This window comes from Arachis hypogaea, chromosome 11 (assembly GCF_003086295.3).
Source record: "Arachis hypogaea cultivar Tifrunner chromosome 11, arahy.Tifrunner.gnm2.J5K5, whole genome shotgun sequence".
In the NCBI taxonomy this organism is placed as follows: domain Eukaryota; kingdom Viridiplantae; phylum Streptophyta; class Magnoliopsida; order Fabales; family Fabaceae; genus Arachis; species Arachis hypogaea.
Genome location: NC_092046.1, coordinates 135,749,780 through 135,773,446, shown reverse-complemented (window position 1 = coordinate 135,773,446; position 23,667 = coordinate 135,749,780). Strand labels below are relative to the sequence as shown.

Genomic DNA, 23,667 nt, shown 5'->3' with positions numbered 1-23,667 from the left:
AATAATAATAATAATAATAATAATAATAATAATAGAAAAGGTTAAAGGTATAGACGGTACATGCATTGTATTTTAAAAAGTAAAACATATTTTAAAAAGGATTAAAGTATCAATAATAAATTGTGATTGATATCAATGTTAATAATTAATTTTTATAATTACTTTTATCTACTAAAAACTACATATAATATTTCTTTTGTGGTATAAAAAGATTTTGATTTATAACATTTTTGTGAAATTATATTGCATGGACACAAAATTAATTATTTAACAAATTAAATTTTAATTAATATGTTTTATTTTTTACTCCTATTTTTATTCATTAATTATTTTAGTTTTTATATTTACAGTAAATATTGAATGTAAAAAAAATAATATTGATTGTTATATATTTTATTTATTTAGAGTCATAATTAAATTTGATATAATTGTAGCAAGTATCTACAATTAATAATAACATGATACTATAATTTTAAGTTGTATAATATAATAAAAAAGAACGTAGCAATTTATATCCACTTCCTATATAGTAATAATATTATATATTTATATATCTCCTCTTTTAGCTCTTTCCTAAAAATATTGGCATATAATTAATGTAGAAAATTTTTACAATGATTTATTATTTAGAGAATTCAAAATTCAGACATTGTTCTTTTTCTATTTTTTATTTTTCATACCTAATGGCTGCTAGCTGTAAACCCCGCTAAAATCGGTAATTAATTAGTTAATAAATTGCATTTTAATTAGGAAAGCTAAAAATGCAAAACTAATATTAAAATAGGATAGAGCTCGTCAAAATGAGAATTTTAATATCAATTTCGAAAATTTGGCTCAAAATCGGACCGGAGGGGCCGAACCGGTTGAACCGGAGCCCAAACCGAGCCTGTGGGTCCAACCGGACCCATAATATAAAGGAAACAGCAGCCTTCTTCTTCCTCATTAGTTGCTGCAACGCCAAAACAGAATTGGAGGAAAGGGAGAGAAGCTCTCAAACCCTAACCCTTTGATCCACCATAACTCCTCCGTCCGGGCTCCGATCGCCGCACCGTTCGCGGCCACGCGCTCAGCGCGTCGAGCTCTACCTTTTTATCTGAACAATTTCATTGGTAAGCCTCCTATTAAGTTCAGAATTTCTATCCCTCTTTCTTTGGTAAACTTAGAAACCTATGGTGAATCTTGTCCAATTTCTATGTTCTAGGTTCAAGTTAGCTTCCGGAACTTGTGGGCTCAAGCTATTGAGCATATGAGTATGATAAGAACACCCTAACCCTAGCTCAATCTTGTTTTTGGTAATAGAAAACTGAATTGGAATATATATATATATATATATATATATATGTGTGTATTAGGTGTAGTTTAAGAGGGTGTTTATGCATTGAACTTGAATTTGGATTACTTGGAGCTTTGTTGGTGACAAGGCTTGCTTTGGGGCTGTTTGATTGAGCTTGGAGGGGCTGTGATTTTATGTTGAGAAGCTGCCTTGGGTGAATTAAGTGATCGGCCAAGGTATGGTTTAAATTTCGCACGTTTAATATTTACGGTGTTGTGAAAACTTAGGTTAGAGGAACCATAGAATAAGTTGGATTGTTTGTTGTATTTAATGATTAGCCTTGTAATATTGTTAGAATAGATTTGTTAGTGAATTTATATATTAGAATTATGAGGTGTGAAAGTTATTAATGGTGTGCTCTTATATTTATTTATGATGGATTAGAATTGGTGTTTGTTAATAAGGATGTAGAGTTGTGTTGTGGTGGTATTGTATATACTGTAACTAATTATGTAATGATCGGAATTGCATGAGACCGAGTTTGGGCTAAACTTGGGAATATAAGGAACTAAACTGGAAAATTTGGGACCTTTTTGTTAAATATACAATTTATGGCAAATTTTTAAAGTTAGGTTGTTAAATCTGTCCAGCAGCAGAAAAGATCAAACAGGGCAGCAACTTGTTTGTCTTGCTGCGACTTCTATGAGTTGAGTTTTGGAGCGAAACCAATTTTGTCATAAAATTTGATTAACTTGCTTTATTTCTCTAAAATTTCAAAATTTTAAGAGTTGAGGATTTGGAGCTGTGAATTTTTGAATATTGGTGGTCAAAACTGAAAAGAAACAGATTTCAGCAAGCTATGCATCAACTTCCAATGCTTGTAACTCTTAGAATTAAATAGAAATTGGGTTGCAACCAAGACACACTTGTTTTTGGATGAGCTAGGGGTTCTCAAATCAAAATTTAGCTTAATTGGAGTTTTGTAATAAAAGTTATTCCAATTGAAAGGTACTAAGCTTGTTGGTTTTTAAAACAGATTTTGTCTCATTTTTACTTAACTTCCAGGTACTGTAACTTTTTCATTAAAAATGGTATTAACTCAGAACTAATTGAGAAAGAAACCTGGATGAGTAAAGTTTAACTACATTAATTTTCAAAGTCATTGGATTTAACTTGGATTTTATATTGAATTTTGAATATCACATGCTGCTGCTGTTTTTCTGGTTTTATGCACTGCAGAACAGTCACGGTTTTTCCTTTATTCCTGAGGCTAGAAAAATCAAAAAATTATGATATTTTGTTTTTTAGAAAGCTTATTTCAATATGAACGCCTGGACATAAAGTTTGTGCAATTCCGAGTTCATTTGCTATATTAGAAAAGAAGTCATGAGTTCGAGAAGTTAAAGTTCAATCCTCGTGTGATGTGATTGATTTAATGTTAGAGTTGGGTTGATTTTAAGATTATTCGATATTAAGAAGGATGAGAAGAGTTTGATAAAAAGTTTGGTCAGGACCCGGAAAGGGTAATCAAGATGAATTATAAGGGAATGACGATGAAAAATGTGAAAGGGAGGTTGTTAATAAAAGGAGTTAATATGCCATGGCTTGATGAATGATTAAATAATGATTATGAATATGAAATGGCTTATGAATGATGATATCTGAGATACAAGTTTCCCTGGGTAAAAACCGTGGCTCGCCACCACGTGTTCCAGGTTGATTCTCGATACTCTGTTAACCCTACGTCGTAAGGGTGACCGGGCACGTATAAATTCCCGGGTATGGATAAACCCCATTGAGTGATTTATATGATGATTGAATGTGAACTCTATGCATAGACTCTTGGGGATGCGCGACGGGGAACAGTCTAAGATTTTCGGACTTATCGGGTTGGCTGGATAACCGACAGATGGGCCCCATCAGCCATAGGACAGGCATGCATCATATGCATTTGTTTGTTTTGATTGCTATGCATTTCATGGGTATGTCTAATTGATATATATCACCTGTTATCTGTTATACTTGCTATTTGTACTATCTGCTCATTACTTGTGCGTGAACTTGTTTGGTTGCTTGTTTCTGTTGCATTATGATTGATGGAGGAAATGGAGGAAATGGAGAAATGGTTGGGTATTAGATTAGGATTGAAATTGAGTAAGTTAGGTAGATTTAGAATACCTACCCCTATTTATAGCTTCTAATTAGTAATTAAGTTGGATAATTGAATAACGGAGTTCTAGGACTGCCTATGGCGTTCTCAGGACCGTATTTCTTATGCGCGTGGCACTTTTACCATGCTAAGAACCTCCGGTTCTCATTCCATATTGTATTGTTGTTTTTCAGATGCAGGTCGAGAGGCTCCTCGCTAGGCGTCTGGATCCTGGGAAGCGAAGTAGTCCTTGGGTGTATTTTGGTTTTCTATTTGTATATATGTATTTAGCTTACTCTCCAAGTAACTTATGTATGCTGCTCCTCTTAGAGGTTGAGGGAGAGATAGGAGTTTACTTTGGTATTTTGGTATATTTTGGGGACACTTATGTATGTTTATATGTATATATGTATCCTCTGGCCAGTCGTAGCTTCGCCGGCTGAGTCAGGGGCTAGTTATGCTGTTCCTTGGCTTTTCTTTATCTTTTCATTTATTATTTTATCATGTTCCTATTAGGTTTATTAGCACGCAAGTAATCCTTTCTTGAGCGTTGCGCTTTTTATTTTGCGATTTTGTTTAAACCGTTTTTCAAGGCTTCTAGTTAAATAACTTTTTCTTTATTATTATTATTATTATTATATATATATATATTACTATTCATAGAGGTCGTAATACCTTACTATCTCAGTCTTATGACTTAAGCATAATACTAAGTATGGTAGGGTGTTACATTATGGTATCAGAGCAGTTCGTTCCTATAGCTATTTAGGGTATCTAACTGATATATGAGGCATGAATGCTCATGAGCATGCATTTGGGACTTTGAAATACTAAACTAGAGATATTGAGACTGATCACCTTGATATCACTTGTTTGGTGTGAACAGGAACTAAATGGCGTCTCGTGGGCGCGGTCGTGAGCGTAATCGAGGTCAAGGACGGAGAGATAATGAGGTAACCATACCAATAGATAGTTTGACCGATATCGTGACCGCAATGACGAATGTTGCTGCTGCCATTGGTACTGTTGCTGCCGTGACCATCCGAGTAATGGATAGGATGGAACCACAAGCTGGAACTGGCAACAATGATGATAATGAATATGAAGGTGGACATAATGCTCCGAATACAGGGGTACCACTGAGTTATCTGGAGCAGGTTAACGTGGGTCAGGCAACGGGAGAAAGCTCAAGGAGGGCTGAGGTAGCAAGAAGTGATCACCGAGAACCCTTCACAAAGAAAAAGGGAAAGATTACACAAAGGAGCCAAACTTTCAAAAAGAATCGCTTTGTCGCTTCACATTCTCAGCGCTGGAGCAATGACCGAAGGAACGATAACCGTCTAGATCCGAATGCTGAAGGAAAACTAGTACTCAACTGGATAATTTAAGGTGCCCAAGGTGTAAGAAGTACCATCCAAACAGACCGTGCAGGGCCGGATTAGGCGTATGTTACAAGTGCGGGAGACCAGGGCATATGTCTTGGAATTGTCCATACAAAGAAAATCGGGATGCAACTGAATTTAATTCTCATAGCCGAGGTAATTTTAAACCATCAGTTGAATTTCTAATTTCCTTGCATACCGTTAATATGTAATACTCATTCGTGATGTATGACAAGTTTCAGTAATCATGAGGTCCAAGTCGATGATTAGTCAAAAACTATTGGTTATTGAGACGGAGTGACACTTAGCTACCTTAGAGGGGTGGTTAGACTTTTGAAGGTTAAGGATTAAGTAATGTAGTGGAAGCAGGTTGGACCATATCTAAGAAATCAGGAGTGTTGAGGGTTACACGGAGTTATTATTTGGAATTCAGTGACGGTGAAACTTTGAGGAAGAGGAATAGAGCGAACACAGCCTTTAGATGTTAATTGTTAAGAGGTAAGTGGAGATGAAATCAAATCTCTATACGAGAGAGTTTCTAAGACAATTCTTGAAGGTGTGTCAAAACTTCCATTCCAGAGAGAAAGCGAGTTTGCGATAGGCTTAGTACCGGAAACCGGATTAACTTCAATCGCACCACAAGCGAAGACATCATTATAATCGGTAGAATTTAGGATTGAGTGGAAGGGAGTACTAGAAGAGGGAATCACCTAACCAACTATTTCTTTGTGGGAAGCATCGGTTATGCTGGAGAAGAAGGAAGAGAACGGTAGGAAACCTTATGCAGAGAGAGTGTGCTAACGAACCTTCGCGACCCGATCTAATTCTTCTTTTGAAACCTGCATTGACATTCGATCCGGAGCTCTTCCTAAATAGCTTGACTACCTTTCTAACTTTACTCCTTGTGCGCATGAATATTGTTTTTTTCCAAGATGAGTCTAAGCTTGTCTTGGTATAAGCGCGTAATCCTTGAATCTTGTATGCTCGCTATGACTAGAGTTGCCCCTATTCGCAAACCATGTTCTTCAGAATCAGCTGAGACTTCTTTGACTCTGTACGCTCTGTTCTTCCTACAAAGTCTCTAATTGAACTCTTTCTGAGACACAGGTTCTTCTCCTTGTGTATTCCATTATTTCGGTATAATCCTGATCAACCGTGTACAAGATTTCCTTTCTGACTCATTACGAACACCGTTCATGCTATTCGTTCATTCCTTTGAACATAACTTTTCTTTGAAAAATAAACTCGTACTAGAATTTTGCGTCACGCATAACCCTTAGATGCAATTATTGGAGTGTCAATCCTTTAAAGCAAGACTTTGGAACATGAAAGTAAACCAGCGACATTATGAGGGAATTTAAAACCCTAATCCTCACCGATCGTATCGCTCGTGACTAAATAGATGCAACGAGGTGCACCATGTGAATGAAATACCAGGATATGCTAGAAGTCTTCAAGCCATGGAAAGAAGATTGATCTTTATGCCAATGCTTGTATCACTTAAGCCTAAAGGACCATTTAAGAAATTACTACCATGCATTATTGGGGGACTTGAGAAGCGTGCTGATGCGACATCATGAGGTTGTAGCAGACGCCCTAAGCAAGAAGTTTATAAGGGATTCTTGGACGTTAATTTCAAATGAGGAAATGTTAGATGAGTTGAAGTTCTAAGTTGGAGAATGAGAGTGTAGAGTGAAAATATCGGACTAAGTCCATTACCAGTTTACAACATGGTATCGACGAGATGCGGGACGCATAGCGAGACAATAAGGAACCGCTAAAGATATCAAGGCTCGGTAACCAAAGGAGAATTAAAAAGAGATTTATATGCCTAACGCAAACGCCGAAATAGAGATCGTAGGATTAAGGGCTTAGGGAGCGCAATAGTAGTGATAAGGAGCTACTAGAAGTACTAAAACCTGTTGAATCAAGAAGATACCGAGAAGGAGTTAAGTGTTTAAATCAGAAGTTAAGACGAGGAATTATTGTCTGAAACTCATGAGAAAGGATTTTCGAAGTTACCATGAAGCTGCCACGACGTACCATGAATCAAAGAAGATGTTTTTGGGTTATTAGAAATAAAGAATAAAGTGGCAATGCATTTAATGGCGTTTTAAAAGCATGAAGAAGTAAAGGAGGACCATTAGAAACTATTCGGAATGCTGCAACCATTGAAGATTTTACATCGGAAGTAAGGAAGAGTAATTATCGGTTTCGTATTAGATTGTCGAGGACTAGAGGAGAAGATGGAGCTTCACAGAGCGCTAAATACTACCGCATGGATAAAAACTAGAGCATCGAATATCTTAGTTCCCGAATTTAATAGCCGAGACAGCAGAGAAGAGTTACGCAAATTCGAGTTAACAATCTTACTATAAAAAGCCGACAAAAGGATTACATGAACCAAGGAAGTCCTAAACTTGAGAAGGTTACTTTAACAAGTTGAGATCAGTGAGTGAGTCAAGATGAAGGTATTAAAACCAAAGTGTTTTGGGATCTAGGGTAATGGCAAGGATGGACTTGTCAGATTCTGAAGAGAATTAGACCAGTGGCATATTAGATAACCATATCCTATATCTTCCAAAATGGTACCATGTAACACATCTCAACTTCAGGAGTACACTTCTAATATCAATCACGTATTAGAACTTGAATTAATGCAACTGAGGAAGGATCTCACGCTTCGAGTAACCTCGGTTAGGATATATAATAATATACCATGGCCAAGCAGCCAGGCAGAGCATAATTTATGTACTAGAGGATGTAAAAAGTGAAGCTGGAAGTGGGTAACGTACTCAAGAAACTCCGAATATGCCGAAAGACTACCCACACCTCTTTTCAGATAACTGAATCTGAATTTTGAGGGCAAAATTCCTAATTAGGTGGGTAGGATGTAAACCCCGCTAAAATCGGTAATTAATTAGTTAATAAATTTCATTTTAATTAGGAAAGCTAAAAATACAAAACTAATATTAAAATAGGATAGAGCTCGTCAAAACGAGAATTTTAATATCAATTTCGAAAATTTGGCTCAAAATCGGACCGGAGGGGCCGAACCGGTTGAACCGGGGCCCAAACCGAGCCTGTGGGTCCAACCGGACCCATAATATAAAGGAAACAGTAGCCTTCTTCTTCCTCATTAGTTGCTGCAACGCCAAAACAGAATTGGAGGAAAGGGAGAGAAGCTCTCAAACCCTAACCCTTTGATCCACCATAACTCCTCCGTCCGGGCTCCGATCGTCACACCGTTCGCGGCCACGCGCTCAGCGCGTCGAGCTCTACCTTTTTATCTGAACAATTTCATTGGTAAGCCTCCTATTAAGTTCAGAATCCCTATCCCTCTTTCTTTGGTAAACTTGAAAACCTATGGTGAATCTTGTCCAATTTCTATGTTCTAGGTTCAAGTTAGCTTCCGGAACTTGTGGGCTCAAGCTATTGAGCATATGGGTATGGTAAGAACACCCTAACCCTAGCTCAATCTTGTTTTTGGTAATAGAAAACTGAATTGGAACATATATATGTGTATTAGGTGTAGTTTAAGAGGGTGTTTATGCATTGAACTTGAATTTGGATTACTTGGAGCTTTGTTGGTGACAAGGCTTGCTTTGGGGCTGTTTGATTGAGCTTGGAGGGGCTGTGATTTTATGTTGAGAAGCTGTCTTGGGTGAATTAAGTGATCGGCCAAGGTATGGTTTAAGTTTCGCACGTTTAATATTTACGATGTTTTGAAAACTTAGGTTAGAGGAACCATAGAATAAGTTGGATTGTTTGTTGTATTTAATGATTAGCCTTGTAATGTTGTTAGAATAGATTTGTTAGTGAATTTATATATTAGAATTATAAGGTGTGAAAGTTATTAATGGTGTACTCTTATATTTATTTATGATGGATTAGAATTGGTGTTTGTTAATAAGGATGTAGAGTTGTGTTGTGGTGGTATTGTATATGCTGTAACTAATTATGTAATGATCGGAATTATATGAGACTAAGTTTGGGCTAAACTTGGGAATATAAGGAACTAAACTAGAAAATTTGGGACCTTTTTTTTAAATATACAATTTATGGCAAATTTTTAAAGTTAGGTTGTTAAATCTGTCCAGCAGCAGAAAAGATCAAACAGGGCAGCAACTTGTTTGTCTTGCTGCGACTTCTATGAATTGAGTTTTGGAGCGAAATCAATTTTGTCATAAAATTTGATTAACTTTCTTTATTTCTCTAAAAATTCAGAATTTTAAGAGTTGAGGATTTGGAGCTGTGAATTTTTGAATATTGGTGGTCAAAACTGAAAAGAAACAGATTTCAGCAAGCTATGCATCAACTTTCAATGCTTGTAACTCTTAGAATTAAATAGAAATTGGGTTGCAACCAAGACACACTTGTTTTTGGATGAGCTAGGGGTTCTCAAATCAAAATTTAGCTTAATTGGAGTTTTGTAATAAAAGTTATTCCAATTGAAAGGTACTAAGCTTGTTGGTTTTTAAAACAGATTTTGTCTCATTTTTACTTAACTTCCAGGTACTGTAACTTTTTCATTAAAAATGGTATTAACTCAGAACTAATTGAGAAAGAAACCTGGATGATTAAAGTTTAACTACATTAATTTTCAAAGTCATTGGATTTAACTTGGATTTTATATTGAATTTTGAATATCACATGCTGCTGCTGTTTTTCTGGTTTTATGCACTGCAGAGCAGTCACGGTTTTTCCTTTATTCCTGAGGCTAGAAAAATCAGAAAATTATGATATTTTGTTTTTTAGAAAGCTTATTTCAATATGAACGCCTGGACATAAAGTTTGTGCAATTCCGAGTTCATTTGCTATATTAGAAACAGAAAAGAAAATAGAGTGTCGAGGATGTCTTAGTGATAGTCATGAGTTCGAGAAGTTAAAGTTCAATCCTCGTGTGATGTGATTGATTTAATGTTAGAGTTGGGTTGATTTTAAGATTATTCGATATTAAGAAGGATGAGAAGAGTTTGATAAAAAGTTTGGTCAGGACCCGGAAAGGGTAATCAAGATGAATTATAAGGGAATGACGATGAAAAATGTGAAAGGGAGGTTGTTAATAAAAGGAGTTAATATGCCATGGCTTGATGAATGATTAAATAATGATTATGAATATGAAATGGCTTATGAATGATGATATCTGAGATACGAGTTTCCCTGGGTAAAAACCGTGGCTCGCCACCACGTGTTCCAGGTTGATTCTCGATACTCTGTTAACCCTACGTCGTAAGGGTGACCGGGCACGTATAAATTCCCGGGTATGGATAACCCCCATTGAGTGATTTATATGATGATTGAATGTGAACTCTATGTATGTTTATATGTATATATGTATCCTCTGGCCAGTCGTAGCTTCGCCGGCTGAGTCAGGGGCTAGTTATGCTGTTCCTTGGCTTTTCTTTATCTTTTCATTTATTATTTTATCATGTTCCTATTAGGTTTCTTAGCACGCAAGTAATCCTTTCCTGAGCGTTGCGCTTTTTATTTTGCGATTTTGTTTAAACCGTTTTTCAAGGCTTCTAGTTAAATAACTTTTTCTTTATTATTATTATATATATATATATATATATATATATATATATATATATATATTACTATTCATAGAGGTCGTAATACCTCACTATCTCAGTCTTATGACTTAAGCATAATACTAAGTATGGTAGGGTGTTACACTAGCTACGATTCTATCAATAGTATTACTTATGGTAGATTATGTGATAAAAAATTTGGAAAATAAAGGCAAGAATTATAAGGTTATGAAAAGTCTCATCCAAATTTTGACAAGAGCAAGACGGCTTACATATAGAAATGGTTCTAATGGATGTTAAAGTTAGTTGATTATTTTTCATGATTCTTTCAAGTGATGTTAGGTCCAATTTATAGATATTTTTTGTTCGTATTTTAAATTTATTTGATAAGTAAACCATTGCAATCAAAGACAGTGCCGTTTAATACCTTTATAAGTGCTAATAGTTTTTATATTTTATTTGTTTTACAGTGTGATAAAATTCATTCTTCAATCAAGAATTATTTGGCAAAGATGTTTGAGAATGAACTGATTGAGGAATCAAGCAAAATTTATATTCCGACTGCACACGTATATAGAATAACTTTTAAGAAGGAGTCACATATAATAAATACGGTCGATGATCGTAAAATTTTTGACAATTATTTTAATTTTCTTGCTCCTGATATATTAAAACAAACAAATGAACAATCCAACTTATTTGGTACGTAGTTAATTTGTATTAATCTACACAAAAGTGTTTTCTTTTTAATTTTAATTTTTGCAAAGAAATCATATAATAGCATCATTTTATCGATAACATAAATTTTAATAGTTTATTTATACAAATGTTTAAAATTGTATTGCGATTTTTTTAAAGGTATATCTTTTTTATTAATATATTGTTAGTTTTATCGTTTAATATAAAATAAATTGGTAAAATTTCTTTAATTTATAAGTAATTTATTATGTTATTCATTTATTTGTCTTTAATTTAATACTTTTAATTCATTTTTTTTTCAATTAGATGTTATTGGACTCTTGACCGAAAAAGAAGAGTTTATATCATGATAAAAAATACGAAGAAGTGACCATTACATTGTGGTTGATCTTCATGATTTGGAGTATGTGAAATTTTAATATTTTACAATAAGATTTTATTTTGTAACAATTATCTATACATATGCAAAATATTTTATCTTTTTCATTATATATTACTACTTATTTCACTTAATTCTTGCTTTTATTTAGAAATGAAAAAAAATAAAGTGCACACTGTGAGATCAATTTACAACTCAATTATTCAATTATCTATGTGATTACCAAACAACCGACTACATACTTATTCTCCAATTTGCAAAATTTAATAAAGGCATTGGTAAGCATATTGGTTTAACTTTTTATTTAACATATTTATTTATGTTATATTTGTAATCATATTATATCTATTGTTACGAATATATCTTTTTAAAAAATACTCTTAGTATTAGCATATGATGTATTAAATAAATATTAGTAGTTTTAAATTATTTATTATTTATTAGAGAATTTTGTGCATTAGAATTCTCTAATAATTTGTTGTTTATTTTAAGATGATTTTGATATGTTCTTACTTCACGGTAAAATACCATATAAAAATTTGTTGGTAGAAAGTATTACTAGGTTATTTATGGTCACATTAAGTATATATGTTTGATTTATTAAAAAAAGTAAATTACTAAAACGGATTAATAATTATTTTAGAGTTGATATACTTAACACTAGATTAAGAAAAAACGAATAATACATAACATGTTACTTTTGTATTAGTCAAATTATTATAATTCAAATTAATTTTAATAAAATAACTTAAAATTATAATTTTTGCATGGCACGGGTTATTACACTTGTTATTGTATATAAAATCGAGTTATCACTCCTAATGTATAATAAAGATTGAACTATAAGTAATGGATTATATATTGTATTTTACTCTTTATAGCATAAGTTAGAAAAGAGAAAAATAGTTAAATAAAAAAAGAAAAAATGTATTAATTATGCAAGAGAAAAAGTCAAATGAAATACATTTTAAAGGTTTATTTTTGAAAGAGAAACAAGTGTAATAACATGTATCATGTACGTGATAAGATTGAAATTATAATTTTAATTTGTTTTGTTAAAATTAATTTGAATTATAATAATTTGATTAATAAAAAAGTAATATGTTATGCATTGTTTGTTTTTTTTCTTAATCTAATATTAAGTATATCAACTCTAAAGTAGTTATTAATCGGATTTAGTAATCTACTTTTTTCAATAAATCAGACATATATACTCAATGTGACCATAAATAATCTAGTAATACTGTCCACCGACAAATTTTTATATGTTGTTTTACCGTAAAGTAAGAACATATCAAAATCAGTTTAAAAAGAACAACAAATTATTAGAGTATTCTAATACACAAAGTTCTCTAATAAATAATAAATAATTTAAAACCACTAACATTTATTTAATACACCATATGCTAATATTAAGAATATTTTCTAAAAAGATATATTCGTAAAAATAGATATAATATAATTATAAATATAACACAAACAAATATGTTAAATAAAAAGTTAAATCAATATGCTTACCAATATCTTTATTAAATTTTGTAAATTAGAGAATAAGTATGTATTTAATTGTTTGGTGATGATCACATAGATAATTGAATAATTGAGTTGTAAATTGATTTCACAGTGTACACCTTATTTTTTCTCATCTCTAAATAAAAGCAAAAATTAAGTGAAATAAGTAGTAATATATAATGAAAAAGATAAAATATTTTGCATATGTATAGATAATTGTTACAAAATAAAATCTTATTGTGAAATATTAAAATTTCACGTACTCCAAATCATGAAGACCAACCACAATGTAATGGTCACTTCTTCTTATTTTTGATCATGATATATAAACTCTTCTTTTCCAATCAAGAGTCCAATAACATTTAATTGAAAAAAAAATTAAAGGTATCAAATTAAAGACAAATAAATGAATAACATAATAAATTTATAAATTAAAAATTTTTTACCAATTTATTTTATATTAAACGATAAAACGAACAATATATTAATAAAAGGATATACTTTTAAAAAAGTCGCAACAATTTTAAACATTTGTATAAATAAACTATTAAAATTTATGTTATCGATAAAATGATGCTATCATATAATTTCTTGGCAAAAATTAAAATAAAATAAAAAACAATTTTGTGTAGATTAATACAAATTAACTACATACCAAATAAGTTGGATTGCTCATTTGTTTGTTTCAAATTTTCAATATATCAGTACGAGCAAGAAAATTGAAATGATTGTCAGGAATTTTATGATTATCTACTGTATTTATTATTCGTGACTCCTTCTTAAAAGTTATTCTACATATGTGTGCAGTCGGAAGATAAATTTTGCTTGATTCCTCAATTACAAAATCTAAGAAGACATTGACCTTCCTCTCAATCAGTTCATTCTCAAACATCTTTGTCAAATAATTTTTGATTGAACAATGAATTTTATCAGACTGCAAAACAAATTAAATATAAAAGCTATTAGCATTTATAAAGCTATTAAATGGTACTGTTTTGATTGCAAGGGTTTACTTATCAAATAAATTTAAAATACGAATAAAAAATATTTATAAATTGAACCTAGTATCACTTGAAAGAATCATGAAAAATAATAAACTAACTTTAACATCTATTAGAACCATTTCTATGTAAGTCGTCCTGCTCTTGTCAAATTTGGATGAGACTGTCCATAACCTTATAATTCTTGCCTTTATTTTCCAACTTTTTCATCACATAATCTACCATAGATAATATTATTGATAGAATCGTAGCTAGTAGCCATTAGGTATGAAAAATAAAAAATAGAAGAAGAACAATGTCTGAATTATGAATTCTCTAAATGATAAATAATTATAAACATTCACTATTATGCACACATACACATTAATTATACACGGTAATAATTAGCTAATATTTTTAATGGAGATACTTGTTATAATCAGGTGAAAATTATGCCATTATGTTTTATTAACCTTTATAATTAATTCAATGGAGATACTTGCTCAGTATATATATTATCTACATTAATTATATGATAATATTTTTAGGAAAGAGCTAAAAGAAGAGATATATAAATATATATAATATTATTGTAGCAGATATAAATTACTACATTCTTTTTTATTATATTATACAACTTAAAATTATAGTATCATATTACTATTAATTGTAGATACTTGCTACAATTATATCAAATTTAATTATGACTCTAAATAAATAAAATATATAACAATCAATATTTTTTTACATTCAATATTTACTGTAAATATAAAAAAAGCAATTAATGAATAAAAATAGGAGTAGAAAATAAAATATATTAATTAAAATTTAATTTGTTAAATAATTAATCTTGTATCCATACAATATAATTTCACAAAAATGTTATAAATCACAACCTTTTTATACCACAAAAGAAACACTATATGTAGTTTTTAGTAGTATAAAAATAATTATAAAAATTAATTACTGATATTGATATCGATCACAATTTATTATTGATATCTTAATCTTTTTTAAAATATATTTTACTTTTTTAAAATATAATGCATGTACCCGTCTAGACCTTTTCTATTATTATTATTATTATTATTATTATTATTATTATTATTATTATTATTATTATTATTATTATATCAAATTAAATGAGTCACCATTAATGTGTGCATCAACTATCTACTAATAAAATTATTACACATGAATAAGAATTAGAACTATATTAATTAATATAATTAGAATGATTAAAAATATTGATGATTGATAATTAGTTTAATAATGCATTGAGTATTGATTTGATATAATTATAATGAAAATATTTTCTTAAATTAATATAAGTATGCATTATTCATGAGCTAATTGTAATATAATTAGAATAAATTTATTTGGGAGAAAAAAAGAGTTCATGTGTAATCTTCATAAAATAATCAATAATTAATATTAATAAATATAAAAATCATCCAAACACTTTGATTAAAAGTATGAGTGGTTAATTATTATTCATTATTAATAATATTTTATTCATAACAAAAAATAAAAATATAATTATTCAGATTTAGATTTTAGAAGAATTAACGTTATAAGTAACAAACGATCTATTTAGTCACCCAAAAAAAATGATCTATTTTATCATGCATATTATAAATTAATGAATTAAACTAATTGATATAATGAATTATAATTAATTAATTGGTATAAATTATAATAAATTATATAATATTTAAAAAGAAAATAAAATGAATAAGAAGAAAATAAAAAAATAGAAAAGATAGAAGACTACAATAAAATAAATTGAGTGTGAAAGTTTTTTTTTTTGTAAATTTTATATCACATCTATTTCAATCATAACAAATAATATAAAAATACGTCAACTTGATATCTAAAAGAAAATGATGAAATAAAATCATAACACAGTTCTAAAATAAAAGCTTAAATTAGACCATAATATCATTGCACAACACAAATTGAAAGTAATTTCACATTACAATATGCCACACAAACAGGTAAATGACTTGAGTTTAAATACAGAATTTTTTTTATGCATACATGATAACATCATCGTTTATAAATGCTTTATGGATAACATATTATATATTGCTTTGAATGATGAGCACGGGAGTTTGAGAGTGTGTGGTGATTTGTGTTCATATAGTTGCCTTATTGCAACGACGCCTCATAGGAAGAAAAAGAATAGTTGTAAAAGCTACCCAATGAAAGAGTAATTGGTAAATAAATAATATTTTCTTTTAGCATATGTAGTCTTTTATAGTGGTAAAATAAAAATAGAAGGAATAAAATTTTGTATTTTTATATTAGGAATAGAATTTGATATTTATTCTAATAAAATTAAATAACTAATTAGTTATAATTCATGTATTTAAATAAATAAAATGAATTAAATAAAAATATTTTTAAGAATTAATCAAATCAATTAGTTGATACAAATAATTAGTATAATTGATTTTATTTGATTTATTGAATTAAAAAAATAAATTAAGAAATAATTGATATAATTAATTTATTTTAATTGATTGAATTTAATGAATTAAAAAAATAAATAGGAAAATATAGGAGACAATAATTTTTTTAACTAAATTAATCTGTATTTATTATATTTAATCAGTATAAGTAACAAATCATCTATGCTATTATGTACCTTATAAATTAATGAATTGAAATAATTGATATAATAAATTACAATTAATTGATTGATATAAATTATAATAAATCGTGTGATATTTAAATATCTTATCAAATCAATTAGTTGATATAATTAATTTACTATCAAAGATAGGGAGACTCAAACCCGCGACCTCTAAATGAATATGGAGAGACTATGTCATTTGAGCTATAGCTCATTGGCGATAATGTATTAAATATTGATTTTATATAATTATAATAAAGATATTTTTCTAAATTAGTATAATCATGCATTATTCATTAAATGCTAATTGTAATATAATTATAATAAAAATATTTTTCTAAAATAAATTTAGAAGAGAAAATAGTGCTTTCATTTTGGAGGAAAAATGAATGTATAAAGAATTGATACCACACTTTCATTAGTTAGGGAAAAAAATTCTAATTTTAGTATATTAAGTAGAAGTATATCATCATCATCATCATCATCATTAAAAATATTTTTGATTGATAATTGATAAGTAGTTCAATAATGTATTAAATATTAATTTTATATAATTATAATAAAGATATTTTTCTAAATTAGTATAATTATGCATTATTCATTAAATGCATTCATTTTGAAGGAAAAATAGATTCACGAAAAATTGACACCTCACTTTCATTAATTGGGAAAAAATATAATTTTAGTATATTAACTAAATCGTTTTTGTTAATCTACTTTTTTTTCTAAATTTATGATTTAAAATAACAATTATAAATATTAATAATTAAACAAATTATTATATTATAATTATTTACGTTTTATTCCCAAAATTAAAAATATACTATTTTTTTATTTAATAATTTTTTATTTATACTACCAGTATATATTAATCGATTAGTCAATGGTTTTTTTATTCCTAGGATATATTTATTTATTTTATTTAAATAATTTTAAATCTTTCCTTATTTAAGTATACATATATATTAAGTCACATATATTAATTATTTTTTAATTTTTTTATTATAAATATTTTTTTAGCCTACAATAATTCAATAATTTTGTTATTCCATTAATACTATCATACGCGTAATAATATTCATAAATCATACTAATTTTCGTAGTTATTTATATGTATATATATTAATTGTTTAGTTAATAATTTTTTTATTTTTAGAATATAGTTATTTTGTTAAATAATTCTAAATACTTCTTTATATAATATATATATATATATATATATATATATATATATATATATTAATTGTATGTAAATATATTTAAATCGCATATATTAATTATTTTTTATCATGATTAATTTTTTTTAAGCCTACAATCATTCAATAATTTTTTTATTTTTTATTATTAATGTCATCGTATGTATAATTTTCATAAATTATAATAATTTCTTTATATCTATATATATATATATATATATATATATATATTAATTATACATATGATTATTTTTTATTCTACAATCGAGTAATATAATTTTTAAATTAGGTAATCATGCATTATTCATTAAATGCTAATTGTAATATAATTATAATAAAGATATCTTTCTAAAAATAATTTTAAAAGAGAGAATAGCGCTTTAATTACATGAGAATAGTACTTTCTAAAAATAAAGATATTTTTCTAAATTAGTATAATTATAATAAAGATATTTTTATAAAATAAACTTAGAAAATAAAATAGTGCATTTATTTTGACGGAAAAATGGATTCATGAGGAATTGACACCTCATTTCCATTAACTTGGAAAAAACTCAATTTTAGTATATTAAGTAGATATATAATAAAAAGTAAAAAAAAAAACTTAAATAAAATTTTGATTTCTATAATCTTTTTAATTTTGGTTCAATAAAATTTAAAATTTATATTTTAGTTTTGATCTATTAGTCATATGACAAAATTATGTTTGAAACCAAAATTAAACATAAGATTTTATAAAGCTTAAAAAGTTGAACATTTTATATAGACCACAAATTTATTTAAGAAAAATAAAGTGTTTCTTAATTAACTATGACCATGAAGTGTCAATTGAAGGTGTATTTAGTTGAGTATTTGAGTTACAAGGCGTTCAATGGTTTGAGGCGTTCAATGGTTTGAGATGTCTCCTTTTTTTTGTTTAGCTTTTTTTTTTTTTTCCTTTTAAAGACAAATGCAATTCTATATTTTAAGAAATTGTAGTTTTTGCCATCAATAATTATAATTGAAAAAATAATCAAAAATTTTATTTTTTTTGTCAATGTTATCCTTCAGTCTTATATAATGTATATTGTTATCTTTTCTTTATGAAATTCTTAATACTCATTATTTATATAAAATTTCTAATATTTTTACTAATACAAATTTCTTTTTATGAATTTTTTTTGTTATTTTTTCGTTTGGTTTTGTATAATTCTTATCGTGAATTCTTGAATTAAAATGTACTCTGTTTATTGTGATTAATATTTTATAATATAAATTATTGATCTTAGAAAGGCCATATTAAATAAAAAATATTAAAAAAATGAGTATTGAAAAGTTATTATTAAGAGTATTAAATGTCAGCACATAAATTTAAGTTCTTTTAAAAAAATTATGACAAAGAAGTGTTTGAAAAAAATGTGGCTTTGAATAATATAAATTCATATATTTTGTTAGTAATTTTGATTTTAAATAATATAATTTAAATAACATTATTTTATTATAATTCATTTTTATATATAAATTACTAAACATATATCGTATTAACACGCTTTTTTATTAAAATCAAGTTTGTAAAATCAATTTATATAAAAAAAATTTGTAAATTTTAATCTAAATACACACTAAACTTTGAGTTGATATTTAAATGGGTTACTGCCTATAATATTTAAACGTTCAACACTCGTGTAAATAAATTAATGAATTATTAAACTGTATTTAAAATAAAAATTAAAACTGAGTGATTGATATTTAAAGATCGAAACTAATTTAAGTTTTAAATTTTTTATATTATATTTGATATAAAATATATAAAATTAAATTATATTTCAGTATTTTATTTAGTTTAAGATAAATATAAAAATAAAATAAAAATATTTATTAAAATATTTTTAATTATTAAAAAAATATATTAAACATTTAGTTTTTATTTTCAAAAATTTTAATATTTTGTAATCTCACTTTTTAAAAATATTAAAAAAACTAAAATTTTATATTTTTAAAAAAAAAATTATTTATAATCTTTACTTATCAAATACAATATTAAATCTCAATTTAAATTCCAATCTCTTAAAATACATGGCACGCCTCATATCTATTATCACTTTATCATAACTCAAAAGGATTTCCTGCCAATACTGGTCACTGGCCCACTGCAATTTTATTACCCGTTATTGTAAGAGCATTACTTCTGTTCAAGTTTATCAGTTACACCTAAGTACATGTACTCTTGTAATTCCCAAGGAAAAAAAAGTAAATTTATATCACTTGTATTTCAAAAACACCATCTTGTAATTTTTGGATAGCTTGTTGAAGTAAATTTAACTGTATAGTGCGGCTCAAGTGATCTGTCTAATTTACAAAAATAAAAAAATAGACACTAATTAGAATTAAACCCGTTAAAAAAAATAATAAGAATGTAACTACAAAAAATTAAAGTTAATAATTTTAAAGTCTCTAAATATAATTATATTTTATTGGAATATTTTAATATATATTAGTTATCAAAAAACATTTTGTATCATTACTATTAATGACTCTGTAAATAGTTATATATAAAACAAGTGTTTGAAATTATTCTTAAAATCACTAATTATATAAAAAAAAGATAAATATTTAGTTATGATTTTTTTCTTCCACAATAATGATAAAATATTATCTTGGCAATAAATGTTGGGATTAATAAATTTTAGCAATTTTGTTAAATAATTAATCAGTATAAAAATAAAATTATTTTTAATAAATAAATTTAATTGATTTATATACATAAATTCTGATGAATATAAATATAAATATAAATATAAATGATTTTTGATTAAGTAGGAGCTTAAAATAATAACATTGGATAGACATACGGTAAAATAATTTGGAATACTTGTGAAAAAAAAAAACGTACAAGTGTGGGTGCATTAGGGTCAAAAGAGTGTAATGACTGGTTATTGGCTGTTTCCTCGGTTGCATCGCCCCTTTGTTCACTATATATCTTGCCACTTGCCAACTACTTCATTGCCCAAACTTCACTTCATTTCATCATCACTGCTAACTAGATTAGCAGCTACTTACCTGCTCTCTCTCACTGCATCTTTCTTCACACATGGAAACTGGAGGAGGCTTTCACGGTTATCACAACCTTCCTACCACTACCTCTGGTATATATATACACATGTATAGCTACATATATTCTATTATTTAATGTTATATGTTCTCTGTTTTTTGGTTTTCATTTGGCATGCAGGAATAGTATACATATATGTCTGTAACTACTTGTTCTATTATTTTGCCACATGCATGTAAGGTTATCGAATTTTCTTTAGCCAGTCATTTTCATTTTTCTGATCCATCTCTCATTTTTCTCGTTGGTTTCTCTATCCATCCCCACCATGGTAACGGGTCTAATCGATGGGTAATGACACTACTTCCTGTTTTATCGTCGTTGTTTAAGTTACATGGAATAAGGTTTATATTTAATTTTTTCCCCTTCTTAACAATAAAATATTTATTCATTGTTAGAATGAATTAACAGGCATTTGAAACACTAGTAATATAGGACAGTAATAATGGTGACACTATAATGATGCATTTATTTTATGTTTATATACGATTGATATGTTTCTAGATTGGAATGTACAAGTGGCAAGCATGCCTAGATGGTGCATGCAGGGGTGGTGCTGACTGGAGAGTTACAGGTGGCATACATGCATTCTTCCAAATAATTAACATCACAAACACATCTCCCTTCTTTAATTTTCTCTGCCAACTTTTGCTCATTTTCATTATCTTATCTTGTCTTCTTCCTTCTCTCATTTCCCATCCAAGCATTCTTACTTAGAAAGACACACATACTGCTACTCGATCTTCATACTAATATTCGTGGTCCATTATTATTATTGCATGCACTAGTATTAAATAGATAGTTTAGATAAATATAGATATAGTATTCTCTTATACATTATTATTATATTAGGTAGAAATTCAGGTACTGTCGACTTCACGTGAAGGTGATATTTAGAGTTAGTGTCGACTTCACGTGAAGGTGATATTTAGAGTTAGTTACGTGAACTCGACTTCACCTGAGTTTTCACTTTATTATTATTATTATTATTATTATTATTATTATTATTATAAAAGAGTACTCAAAAAATAATGTATCTATAATTAATTATAAAAATTTTGATCATTAATATGATATTTCTATATTTATTTAAATTATCCATTAATAACAAACTAAATAAACACACCAATTTTCTTTGAAATATCAACTATAATGATATACATTCATATTGCATAAAGTACAAAATTTAACAAATACTAATTTATTTTATTTTATTTTTCATCTGAATCACACGAAACAAAAGTTACTAATTAATGGTAACCGTTTTCTTCTACAACTTGTTCCCTTTACACGTATGACTGTATACTTTATTTTCATCTCCATCTCGAAAGACAAAAAGTTTCTGCATGTGCAGCCCCCAATAACCACTCACAAGCAAACATGTTTTAAGTAACTCCCCTCCCCAATGTGTAGCTTCTTTGACCATATAAATTTGGGCGCCACATCCAAGAATGCTATTTAATTTCCTCTCTATACATTTGTACTTTTTTTTTTCAATTAACTTGGTAGCAAAGTTATATGCACGAATCACAGTTAGTTTGATATATGTATATTCATACACAGGGTTGAAGCTATCTGTGTCAGAGATGAACATGAGAGCAGTAGAAAACAACAACACAGGAAGCAATAATAATACTCATACAGATGATAACGAATGCACTGTGAGGGAGCAAGATCGGTTCATGCCAATAGCAAATGTGATTAGGATAATGCGCAAGATCCTGCCACCGCACGCTAAAATCTCCGACGACGCAAAAGAAACAATACAAGAGTGCGTATCGGAGTACATCAGCTTTATCACCGGAGAAGCCAACGAGCGGTGTCAGAGGGAGCAACGGAAGACCATCACAGCGGAGGACGTTCTTTGGGCAATGAGTAAGCTTGGCTTTGACGATTACATTGAGCCTCTGACGATGTACCTTCATAGGTACCGTGAGCTTGAAGGTGACCGTACCTCCATGAGAGGAGAGCCACTTGGAAAGAGGACTGTTGACTATGGAACTCTTGGTGTTGCTGCTACTTCTGCTTTTGTTCCACAGTTTCACATTGGACATCACCATCATCATCCTCGTCCCAGTGGCTACTATGGTACACCCATGGGGAATTACATTAGAGATGCATCCAATGCTGGCTCGTCTCTTCAACCTCCTTCACTCGCTTATGCTGAACCAAATACTCAATACAAATGATACTATCATGCAATAATAATAGCACGGGTGGCTACTAATAATTAAGGTTTTATTATCATATAATAATCTAGTTGCTTAATTTAACTAGGACTGGTGGTTTAATTTAATTTTCTTGTTTGTGTGTGTGAGAAATGTGAATCTGAACTCTTTGATCAGTGGTTTTAATTTGATTTTGTAGTTTGTGTGTTTGAGAAAAACGTGAATCTTAACTTTCTTATTCGTTAAATGATTCTATTCTATCTTATTTATCTTCTGTTCTCACTTTACTATGAAGCTGAATTTGTGGTTTTCCAAAACTTTTTGACCTTGACAAGGAGGAATCAATAATTCCTACAGTACACAACAAAAATTCAGAATTATTTGGTTTTAACTTTTAACTCTCCAATCAGAAAAAATTAATAATTTATGTATAGAGAAGAGATAAAATAAAAATGTATAATACACTTTTTTTTTCATAAATTTAATTATAATTTTTGATATTTTGTAAATTTCTAAAATAACGACTTACAATACATCATATTTATCTCCTAGTATTTTTATGCCATGTACGTGCTTTAGTACTAAAATAAAACATGCACAGATGGATTTTTTTACATTGTTTTAAAATGTGAATCTAATCTAATAAAAAATTGATATATGCATTTTTTA

The 23,667-nt window shown here is 28.6% G+C and overlaps 1 protein-coding gene and 1 long non-coding RNA gene across 3 annotated transcripts; both read left to right on the top strand.

Annotated features, from left to right (window-relative positions):
• The first annotated feature begins 941 nt into the window (after positions 1 to 941).
• On the top strand, positions 942 to 8,835 carry LOC140176412 (uncharacterized). Of its 2 annotated transcripts, XR_011867853.1 has the most exons (6): positions 942 to 1,109; positions 1,202 to 1,250; positions 1,353 to 1,509; positions 4,309 to 8,110; positions 8,203 to 8,256; positions 8,334 to 8,835. It is a non-coding gene; the product is annotated as an uncharacterized lncRNA (long non-coding RNA). The 2 variants fall into 2 exon arrangements; XR_011867852.1 differs by lacking the exons at positions 4,309 to 8,110; positions 8,203 to 8,256; positions 8,334 to 8,835 and adding an exon at positions 3,617 to 3,903 and having other exon boundaries at positions 945 to 1,109.
• An 11,876-nt stretch (positions 8,836 to 20,711) lies between these two features.
• Positions 20,712 to 23,245, top strand: LOC112722804 (nuclear transcription factor Y subunit B-6). Its single transcript, XM_025773981.2, has 2 exons — positions 20,712 to 20,867; positions 22,394 to 23,245. The coding sequence occupies exons 1-2, from the start codon at positions 20,813 to 20,815 to the stop codon at positions 23,017 to 23,019; spliced, it is 681 nt and encodes a 226-aa protein (XP_025629766.1). The 5' UTR covers positions 20,712 to 20,812; the 3' UTR covers positions 23,020 to 23,245.
• Positions 23,246 to 23,667: the final 422 nt, after the last annotated feature.

Bases quoted from the DNA above. Each gene is read 5' to 3' on its own strand.
- LOC112722804 (XM_025773981.2), top strand. From the start codon at position 20,813: ATGGAAACTGGAGGAGGCTTTCACGGTTATCACAACCTTCCTACCACT. The intron at 20,868-22,393 runs GTATATATATAC...ATTCATACACAG, and splicing joins CCTTCCTACCACTACCTCTG to GGTTGAAGCTATCTGTGTCA.